Source organism: Bipolaris zeicola (genome assembly GCF_000523435.1).
Source record: "Bipolaris zeicola 26-R-13 unplaced genomic scaffold scaffold_194, whole genome shotgun sequence".
NCBI classification, from domain to species: domain Eukaryota; kingdom Fungi; phylum Ascomycota; class Dothideomycetes; order Pleosporales; family Pleosporaceae; genus Bipolaris; species Bipolaris zeicola.
The window spans coordinates 38,334-49,025 of record NW_006912243.1 but is presented as its reverse complement, the minus strand read 5'-3'; the positions used below and the strand labels follow the sequence as shown (position 1 = coordinate 49,025).

General features: G+C 53.3%; 4 protein-coding genes across 4 annotated transcripts; 1 reads left to right on the top strand and 3 right to left on the bottom strand.

Annotated features, from left to right (window-relative positions):
• Nucleotides 1–1,176: 1,176 nt before the first annotated feature.
• COCCADRAFT_105729 (uncharacterized protein) lies at nucleotides 1,177–1,854 on the bottom strand (the record flags this gene model as incomplete). The annotated part of the gene is made up of 3 exons (XM_007717767.1): nucleotides 1,177–1,270; nucleotides 1,323–1,427; nucleotides 1,487–1,854. The coding sequence occupies 3 exons, from the start codon at nucleotides 1,852–1,854 to the stop codon at nucleotides 1,177–1,179; spliced, it is 567 nt and encodes a 188-aa protein (XP_007715957.1).
• A 1,006-nt stretch (nucleotides 1,855–2,860) lies between these two features.
• Nucleotides 2,861–3,864, bottom strand: COCCADRAFT_29240 (uncharacterized protein; the record flags this gene model as incomplete). The annotated part of the gene is made up of 4 exons (XM_007717753.1): nucleotides 2,861–2,888; nucleotides 3,036–3,368; nucleotides 3,430–3,624; nucleotides 3,731–3,864. The coding sequence occupies 4 exons, from the start codon at nucleotides 3,862–3,864 to the stop codon at nucleotides 2,861–2,863; spliced, it is 690 nt and encodes a 229-aa protein (XP_007715943.1).
• Nucleotides 3,865–6,542: 2,678 nt separating this feature from the next.
• Nucleotides 6,543–8,521, top strand: COCCADRAFT_105712 (uncharacterized protein; the record flags this gene model as incomplete). The annotated part of the gene is made up of 6 exons (XM_007717766.1): nucleotides 6,543–6,603; nucleotides 6,695–6,745; nucleotides 6,802–7,536; nucleotides 7,585–7,680; nucleotides 7,734–7,898; nucleotides 7,965–8,521. The coding sequence occupies 6 exons, from the start codon at nucleotides 6,543–6,545 to the stop codon at nucleotides 8,519–8,521; spliced, it is 1,665 nt and encodes a 554-aa protein (XP_007715956.1).
• An 81-nt stretch (nucleotides 8,522–8,602) lies between these two features.
• COCCADRAFT_8097 (uncharacterized protein) lies at nucleotides 8,603–10,485 on the bottom strand (the record flags this gene model as incomplete). Its single annotated transcript, XM_007717750.1, has 3 exons — nucleotides 8,603–9,648; nucleotides 9,701–10,296; nucleotides 10,349–10,485. The coding sequence occupies 3 exons, from the start codon at nucleotides 10,483–10,485 to the stop codon at nucleotides 8,603–8,605; spliced, it is 1,779 nt and encodes a 592-aa protein (XP_007715940.1).
• Nucleotides 10,486–10,692: the final 207 nt, after the last annotated feature.

Below are 10,692 nucleotides of genomic sequence, written 5' to 3'. Positions count from 1 at the left end.
TCGGGGAAAATAATCAGGGGGGCGGGGGGGGGAGCATGTGTGACTTGAGAGCAAAGAAGAGAGATGACGTGAGAAGGGGGGAGGGTATTACTTGCCCCTCCTATAATTTATAAACAATAACAATCAATAATTGGTAACTATAATATAGGAAATAAGGATATACATAGGGGGGGGGGGGGCACACGTGGATACGTAAGTAGTACATGTTTACCAGGATCCTGACGAATACAAAACTTATGCAAACAAATCAGATGGATATGTGATTTATTCCAATCTGCCCAAAAGTTGTGCAAAAAAAAAGCCAACGGAAAAAAATATAAGCTCCTGTCAAAACAAAAATAAGGTTTTCCTTGGCTTTTCTACTCTTCCGGAGGAGAGAAAAAAAAGCCTTGACCTAAAACGCCATTTCCCCCTTCTCCAGTAAATATAGTTTGCCTAACCAAATGAATATTCTTTCGCTGTCTCTCTCTCTCTCCATCTTAAGCATGCTTGCAAGCAATCCCCCGGGTTGAAGGCTTGGTCTCTAAAAAGAAAAGCATTCTTCTTCCCGTTGGAGCGTTGGAAAAAAGAAACAATGTGCATGTCATGTGAGCCATGCGCCATCTGTGGGATAGAAACGAATTACCAGAAAAAACAAAAAAAACAAAAACAACTCCCAAGAACACCGCGAATTTGGTCATGACGCAACAAAAAAGTTGTTTAAAAAATCAAAAGTGTCAGCCAGCAATTGCAAAGACCCAAGATATAGCGGGTGCAATTGTGCCGTGGTATATGCGCAGAAAAGAAATCAAGTTGAGCGACAAAGCAACAGGCCAAGCAAGAGCCCAGTCGAGATTATTGTCGTAAGGTGGTAAGACAGAAGCTGTAGGCTGAATGGAAAGTTGGAACGATGATGACGATGATGATGAACGCCGATTCCCAGGCCTGTACCGCTATGCAGATGCTCGTAAACGCGGTCAACATGTGAGTGTCGTGTGTATTGGAAGGATAGATGGATAGATGTATGTGCGCGGCGGGCGGTCATGGTGGTCAGTATGTTAGACAGTAGACCATCATGATTGCGTGGTAGTGAGGGTTGGATAGGCGCGTGGAGTCCATGATGAGTCGAGGATTGGGAGGGAGGCCGACACAGTAGAGGCTCACCGGGCGCGTGTGAGTGTGGACGAGCTCTGATTGTTATTTGATGGGCTTGCCCTTGCCCTTGACCTTTGTGGCCTTTCCAGCGCCGGCGGAGGTGAGCTTGCTTGTTTGCATGAGTTCGCCAATATATCTAGAGTGGGTCAATACAGTGCCACGTGGTAGGCGAGGAAGGAGCGACATACGATTGCAGGAACTTGTTGCCGCCCTCGAGCTTTTCGTGTTCGCTCTTGACAACTTCAACGCGGTCGACAATTTCCATGAGACTAGCTTGCAGGGCTTTTGCTTGTCTGGCGAGGACAGGTTAGCCGATGGCGGCGGGTAGAGGGAGGAGAGGAGAAGGACTCACTCTATGAGGGCCTGTCGAGCATCCTGACCCATTTTTTCAATTTCCTCGCTGCTGCGACGGGGACTCATTGTGCGCGCATCGCCGTCATCATACTCTTCCTCCTCTTCCTTCATTTCGACATTTGGGCTGTCGCGGGGTATTATGATGGTGCCGCTCGACTTTCTGCTGCCGAGACGGGGCCTGGGCTGGAGGGTGGGGTCGGCAGCCACGTCCTTTTCGCTGACTGACGAGTTTGACGACGAGGTCGACATGGTGTCGGTCTGACTGTGAGTGTGGTGGTGGTGATGATGATGATGATGGTAGGCGAGAGAGGCGTCGTTCGGGGAGCAAGGAGGCGGGTAGGAAGAGAGGGAAATGTGTGGGATCATTGCACGGGACAGTCGAAGTGCGGCTCTCGAGGTGTAGGTTTAGAGACGGAGACGGAGACGGGTGGGCGAGGACCGGCAAGAGGATGCCGTGGGTGGGTTCAAGCCAAGGCAGAGGCACACGGTCGCTGTGGAAGGATGCTAGAGTAGTGGAGCCCTGGTCAGGAGCTAAACCCGATGATGCTTCAGGGTCTCCCGAGACGACAATCCCTGCGATGGCAGCGGCCTGTCCACCTCGAGGCCGGGGGGTGCGGCGGCGGCAAAATGCTCAATGGCGGGCGGAGCACTGGCCCTTGATGACGGCACCCGCCTCGTGACCGGGCGTGTCGCGCAGGCCTGGGGCAGAGACGGCGGCGGCGGCAGCCTATGAGTGTGTAGCGTGTGGACTGTGAGGTTGATTTGCTTTTTGATTGCTATCGACGATTCTCTGGCACAGCAGCAACCGTAGCACCAGCAGCAATAGCAGCAGCTTGGTGGTGCGACGATCGGCAGCTCAAAGACAAGGGCAGGGGCAGCGCACCCACCCCAAGGAGTCGGATGAGTTGAAGCGGTCAATTAGCGTATGAGATGGCGGAACAGCTGTGGCCACGAGGGGGTAGGGGAGTGGTAAAGTGGGTGTGAGAGGGGATTGGGCAACGGGCAGTGGTCAGTGGCCAGTGGCAGCAGCAGCAGCAGGACGACGCATGTAAATATGGACATGCGCGTAAGTGATGAGACGGGGAGTACGTAGTGTATGGTAGTAATGGGATTAGCATTAGTATTGGCAGCAGTTGGGAGGGGCCCGACGAGGCTGGTGCGCAAAGGCTTAGCGGTGGTGGTGACGGCAGCCGGTGGGAGAGGGCGAGGGCGAGAGAGAGAGAGAGAGAAAAGGGCCATGACGTCGTCTGAGCCTTGTGCACGACACGGCCGACATGGGCGACACCGATCAATTTCCCCTTGCGGCTGGCTGACATCACCACCGAACGCTGCCATGGGTTCCGCTAGCCGCCCAAACTCTGTCTGCTAGCTACTACCATGACGATTCTGTGGTGTAGTATCTATGTATGTATGTATATAGGTACATTGCTACATTGGTACCCCGTATCTGGTGCTACTATGTACTCGTTACATGGCACCCGCACACATGTATACAGCACTGCACTGCACTGCACTGCACTGCACTGCACCGCCCTGCACCTGCCCACCCAGCGTGCAGACTGTCCTTTTCATCCACACCGGTTCCTCGCCCCAAGGCATTTGCGGGTCGTTGTGGCCACGCGCACACTCGACGGCGGGCTTGATTGGCTTTGGCCCGCTGATCCGCCATTGTTGACTCTGTGTTTTGTCGGCCATGCACGCCCAATCTCGACGTGTACAAGATCGGCTCAGGACCCTGCGGCGGCCTCTGCAACTGCCTGCCACTTTTGCCCTTGATGGCATTCTCCCAAATCCCGTCGTAACCAATCCGTCCCTCATTGCCAGTCGACGACGCCACATCTGCACTCCTCCGCACTGCCTCGCACCACTCATCTACTACACTACGCTACACTACGCTACACTACACTACACCATACCAAGTAACTATACTAGTCGACTTACATAACCACCCACTGCACATGTCCGTGTACCTCTCCCCTTCCCTCTCCTGTGTACAAAATCACCGACATGCCCCGTCTCCCCGACTCCGCACACGCCGCCACGGCCAATGACGAAATTGGTGTTTGATCAACCCATGCCTGCCCGACCCCGGACGCTGACCCGACCGCTCGCTGTGCCTCCATTGCTCCATTCAGCCTGCGCCCGCTCAAGCCAAATCATCTGCTCTCCAACTCGCTCCAACTACTGCCGCACATTCCATCTATTGACTGGATGGAACTTTTCCCGCCCCCCGCCCGCTTACCTCAAATTGTCCCTCATTGTGCCCGCCTGCCGATCCCTAGGATCATGACGTTCAACGTCCAAACGTGAAGTCAGGAAAAAAACAAAAAAAGCCTCCCTCCCCACGCTTCTGACTGGCTTAGCCATCTCTTCCATTGTCGACAGGTCGTTTCACCACGCAGATTGGCCCACCTCCCCGGTGCGATCCGCATCTCACTAGCCCCTCTACTCGTGCTCTACCGCACTCTGAGTGAACGCTGCAAACACTACATGTGCATGCTACTGCACACACTTACCGACATGATGCTTTAATAGCATGTACACATGTACATGGTCACCGCTGTTTCTGCTACCCCGACCATCGTTCGGCAACACGGCCCCTTGGAGTCGTAAGTAGGATTACTATACATTCGTCACTAACGACTGCAAACACCAGCAGCGGCTGACATGCATCTAGCGCCAACTTTGGACCATGCTCGGTAACCGTCGGTTTTGATACCATCTTTGCATATCCAACCCTTGAGTCGGTCCGCCCCCTCACCCCTTGGACCTGCACCACGCGTCTGTCCCCCAGCCTAAGCCTCGAGTATGTATCGAGTCAATGACGATCAGTATGGGGTCATTCAGACGACAGTCGCATCCTGTCCTATACTTTGGACTTGACCCAACAGATCTCCCTCCCATCCCACGCACCGACACACATGCTTTGCAAATTGCCCTCTGCCGCTCCACTGTAACTATGCCCGCAGCTCGCACAACTCATGTCCCGTGACGTGCCCATGCCCACGTCCACACGCCCACGCCCACGCCCAACTTGGCTCCTGCCTGTGCCCCCCTTCGCGCGCCACACCTACAATGTAAATAGCACGCGCACTAGCCAAAATCGACCCCTTCGCCTAACGCTCTTGCTGAATGCGTTTGCATGCTGCTAACCTGTCGTCCCCGCTCGCTCTGCACCATCGTTGGTCCGGCATGTGCCTAGCAGTGCCCACTTTTCGTTCTTCGGTGGTTCTTTAGCACACCGGCTTTGATTCATGCAATCGCGCTATCCGGCTTCTTCCCACCACCACCACCAACAACCCCGACACCACAGTCGGCCCGACGGCGGGTTGGAGCTTGCAATCACGCAACTCTCAAAACACCTGAAATTATCGAATTTACCCAATAGAGCAACTAATCTACTCCTCCAAGCCAACCACTAGCCCCTCAAGTGCCGCCGTGCCATTGGCTGTGGAGTCATTGGACAATATCTCCGGTAGGGCTGCATCGCCAATGCTGTCTTGGGATGCCGCTGTTGCTGCCACTGTTGCAGATTAACGGCGACCAAAGCCGTAACTGACCTGTCGTGCTGCAAGTCATGCATGTCGAGATGGCATTACGACAGGTCCCAAGACTTGGATACAAAGCACCGCAGAACCACCGGCGACTACGCGTCCCCTATAGCCCTCCACCTTATACCAACTGTGGCCCTCCTCCGCATTCACTTGGCCGGGCGTATCACTCTCTTAGCTTCAACCGCTTGGAAAGCTTCTGTCCTCTCGTGTGCTTGCTACCTACCCGCCCTCTCCCAGTGTCTCTCGGACACTCTTCCAACTCGACAACGTCACGACAAGAGTCATCAAGTTGGTCCGTCCGACTCTCCACCTTGCCAGCAGCTCCTCCATATATATACATACACATACATGTCCATGTATGCAACGCCGTTGCCAACACATCTCACCAGTGGAGCTGAAGATGCATGTACCTCTTTTTGGCCCCTTTGGTGTCTAATACGTGTGAAGCACCTGCCCAAAATGAGCTTTGCACAGCTCTGCTGGCCAAGACGGGTCACCTTCTGACTCCATCGGACCCTGCATTGCACCACGATAGTATAGTAGTCACATGGACACTGCTCAATCCCCCCACCGACCAACCTGAATCATCCATCTGCATCGCCCAACAAGCCGTCTTGAAACCTGTGAGTTGTTCAGGCTTGTCCGGGAGATTGCCGTCGGCATGCCCACTCAAGTCTTGGCCACACAACGCAGATTTTTTTCTTTGCCGCGTGGTAGACTACTATTTAAAGTGGACAGCGGGAAGACAATCCATGTCCACCTACAGGTCGGTGCAAATCTGAAATCGACAAAGCTTCACATCCCAACAAGCACATGTGTACGATATGCCTGTATGCGTACATATACAGCGAGCAATTGTGCTGAGTTGCCTTGTGCCATGCTCGTTTTTCTTCGATCGTGGCAGGTCTCTCGCTAGAGATGGTCACTCGCATGTGCAATTGCGCTACAAGGCGTCTAGTGCCATGTTCGTGCAAGTAAACAGCACTACCATCAAGTTACCTTCTATCGCTTGAGCACTACTACTGTGATGGACGGCAGCCACAATACGTAGTCCAACATCCCGGTCAGGTACCGCAACAATGGGCTCGTATCTGCAACGGGCTCGGCAACCCGGATCTATGGTAAGCATCGCCGTAGGAGACCTTCTCGAGTACCCATCTTACTCCAAGTCGCTTCGTTCCCGTGTATGGCGCTTTCAAACTTCGGCCGTCGCATCCTGAGGCGGTTCTCAGCATGGGTCTGGCATACCATGCTGGACTGCCCACGGGATTGCGTCACGAGAAATCCGCGACACATGGTCCAAGCTCAAGCTGCTCTCTGTCTGTTGAGAGACGGAGGCCTTGACGACTGCAGCAGCGGTAGCGACGTGTGCATGTGCAAGCCGTCATCTGCGCCCAACTACGTACTATTTGATTTTTCACACTACTTTCGCCGCTCAAAGTCACGTTACCCACCCGCCTCTCCCGTGTCCACTAAGAGCTTGCGGCTACCGACCCCACCATGCACGGCATTCTGGAGCTCTCACTGCAGCTGCTCAACTCGTTATATCCGGCCAGCCTAAGTGCGTACATTGCGTTCTTGAACGTGTCTTGCTCTTGAACCATTTCAATGCAAATTGGTTGTATTTGAGTAGAGTTGCTGACTTTTACAAGATGGTGGCCATGCAGCCCAAATTCCCATCCATGGTGAACAAGATGTAAAGCGTTAGTGCCATGGTGATTGCTCGGCTGATGGAAATGGCAGCTGATGAAGACAGCAGCCACGCCAACAACAAAGACGTCTGGCATCCCCGACTACTTTGTAACCGACGATGGTCATTTTCAAGGCCCAACCCAGACGGGTGCCGCCCCGTTTCTTGCACAGACAAACCTAGCGCCCTTTGCCGGTGTGTCGTACATACCAAATACGCCATTGGAAACCCAAATGCCTATTCCAGGAAATCCAGATAATAAGAATATCTTCCAAAGCTTGGCAAACATCAGCCCTTACTTTCCCAATCCCCGCGGGTTCGGGGTTAATGAGTATTCAATTCCGCCTGGTGCCAATGTAACATGGCTCAACATGGTCCATCGCCACGGCAGTCGCTATCCCGAAGTTAGTGGTGAAGCGGCCGAACGGACTTTGGGAAAGAAGCTCACAGATGCAGCTGGGAAATTTACCGCCCATGGCCCTCTCTCGTTCCTAAACGATTGGAAGTTTCTGCTTGGTGCTGAAATTCTGGTTCCAAATGGCAAATATGAGCTGTTTCAGTCTGGCACATTGCACTACTATCAGTACGGCCACTTGTACCCAAATAACGGGAGCAAGATTGTAGTACGGAGCACCACGCAGCGGCGCATGACTGAATCAGCCGAATACTTTCTTGCGGGATTCTTTGGCCTGCAATGGACGCAGAATGCAACACTGGAGCTTGCCATTGAAGCGCCAGGGTTCAACAATACGCTGGCTGGTTACAAGCAATGTAATCATACAAACTGGCAAGTAGCCAAGGATGGTAATACAACTGGACCCATGAGATTTGACTGAGACTGATTGATCGTAGCATTCATGGATTGGGTGGGTGTGTACCTCCACGATGCCCATCAAAGGATCAGAAGCAACATTACTGGTGATCTCGACTGGACTTTGAGTGATACATGTATGCTTTGGAATATCAATCCCTTTTGGAGATTCTGAACTGATACTTTGCAGACAATGCTCAAGCCCTCTGTTCGTACGAAACCGTTTCTCTAGGATTCTCCCACTGGTGCGGCCTCTTCACCTACGAAGAATGGCAAGGTTTCGAATATGCGCTTGACATAACCTTTCAAGCCGGCACGGGCTTTGCTTCGCCTGTTGGTCGTGCCATTGGTATTGGTAAGTTGCTACTTTGAATAAAACAGTAACAGCCTTCTTCATGATACTAACTGCCATGTGCCACAGGCTACGTTGAAGAAGTCCTTGCCCGCATGCAACACCACGTCCTAACCTCACCCTCTGCCCAAATCAACGTTACGCTCGACAACAACACCGTCACATTCCCCATTGATCAAGCACTCAACCTGGACTTTAGCCACGACGCCGGTATCCTAAGCATCCTCGTCGCTTTCGGCCTCCGCCAATTCAACGACAAGCTGCCCACCACACATATCAAGCACGACCGTGAATTCATCCTCTCACACCTGCAGCCATTTGCCGGGCGTTTGGATATTGAAGTCATTCGTGCGCCTGCACCTGTCAACCCCAAGCGGAATCAAGACGACATTTATCTCGACGGCGAGCCAACGAGCTACGTGCATTTTATCCTCAACCAGCGCACCATTCCACTAGGCAAGAGCCACGCCGAGTGTGGACAGCGAGACGACGGATGGTGTGAAATGGAGACGTTTCTCAAGGTCATGCAGAAGCAGATTGAGCTTGCCGACTACGACTTTGCATGCTTTGGCGAATACGAGAATCCCCCCTATGGCGAGGTGACGGATGGAAGGCCATTGAGGTAGTGTGAATATCGTATCTACTTGCCAAAGAAAAAAGAATTCATCAGATCACAATGCTACGTTATATAGCCACCTAGATATCAATCAAAACTTCAACACATCAACCCACGCCTCAGGCATGGCTCTTCCCCCCTCCCTCCCCTCATGCAACCACTTCTCGCCATCAAACCCAAACTCAATCAGCGCATCCTCACTCCCCCACTCCCCATGTCCACTCAACCCAATCGGCACCAGCCCCTCTCCCTTGACACCCTGCACATAATTGACCGGAAATTGAATACACGGCACACCGGTAAAATTCGCCAACCACACATACTCCATATTGCGAATCTGCATATTGCCATTCGTAACGCCATGCGAGAGCTCTGCCTCATCGATTGGCCACCCCGCATTCGGCGTTGTAGGCGTAACAATCACGAGGCCTGGGTGGCTGCGAAAGAGGTCGGCGAGATGCTGCATGATGAGGTTGCGGAGGCGTTGGGCAAGTAAAAAGTCAGTAGCAGGAGTTTGACGTCCGACGCTCATGAGGATGCGGTTTGCGGGGGTGAGGGCGTAGATGGAGGAGCGGTGGGCGGCTGCGCCTTCGGCCATGATGGTCATTGCGTGGGCGAGTTGACCGGGGGTGAGTAGGGGGATGGATATGTCGATGACTTTGTAACCGAGTTCGTGTTCAAAGTATTTGAGGGCTTGATAGAACGAGTCTTGGACTATGGGGTCGGAGCGGTCGATCCATTGTTTGTGTACGCCTAGCACTTTATTGCGCTGGGCTGAGAACTTGCGTGGTGGAGCGAAGAGCGATGAGGGATAGGTTGATGGATCTGGTTGGGCGAGCACGCGGTAGGAAAGCTCCAGGTCGGACATGGTGCTTGCGAGGGGTCCGCGTACGGTTACGGATTTCCCGGAGTTGGGCATTGGGGCGATGGATACGCGCGAGTGTGAGGGCTTCAGGCCGTAGACGCCGCAGTAGTTGCTGGGGATGCGGACGGAGCCGCCGCCGTCGGAGCCTATGGCAAAGGGTATCAGGCCGTGGCCTACGGCTGATGCGGCGCCGCCTGAGGAGCCGCCGGGGTAGTAGGAGCTGTTGTATGGGTTTCGTGGTGTACCCCAATGAGGGTTGTTGTTGGTTGTATCTGTGGTTGTTTAGCCAATTGCTTATATCATAACTAAAGGAATGCCTCATACCCATGCCCAGTTCGTGCATTGTGAGCGTCCCGACTAAGATGGCACCTTCTTTCTCCAACATCTTTGCGCACCAGCTGGTTTCCTTGTTGCCGCCATTGCTGTAGTCATGCGTTGTGCCGACATAGTGCTTGTAGTCCTTCACTCGCAGGTCGTCCTTGACGCCAAACGGTACACCATCTAGTATTCCCAGTGGCTTTCCTTCTTTATATCGCTGTGTAGAGGCTTCAGCGGCTTGCCTGACAAGATCCACCTTGGTTTCCATGAACGCTGTCGAATACGGCGAGCGCTGCGCGACATCTCTGCGGATGAGCGGCAGCAAGCGTTCGATGACGTCCGACGGTGTGAATGCGCCATTCGAGTATCCGTCGTGGAAATCTTTGACCGAATAAAAGCGGCTAGACGACGCGTGGTCCAATGGTGTGCGAAGGTTCGACTTGTCTGTGTAGCTCGCTGGAGCTTCGTCGTCTGGTTGAGACAGCGGAATCACGGTTGGGTCATAACGCGCATCGACGCCGTCGAGTTGTCGGCATTGCCGCAGGGTATTGAAGCCAGCATTGCTCCAGAGGATTCCGGGCACCAGAGGTACGGTCGCAACGCTGGACGGGTCAGTCGGTGCGCCGGAGGAATTGACAGGAGGTAGAAGCTCACAGATTGGCGAGGTAGTGCAGCAATGGCCCTTTGATCACTGGGTTCTTTCCTGGAGGTGGGGCTTGGTACGGCACGTCGTAAGGTTTGGGGGTCGGATAATTGACGAAACGGGAAAACAATTGCTGGCTTTCTGACATCTTGGCTGCGTCTGACAGAAATGACAGAAACGAGGGGAAATCGTGTTGTAAGAATGCACGGGAAGAGTAACCATGGATTACTTTCGAGCAGCTGTGAAGCTTAGGTCCACGGTCTACATGTACCTCGGAATGTTACCAACGGCCATGCGCAGTTTCACATGCCTCTTATGCATGTTTGCGAGGAATGAACTCCGCACCGTCTACAAA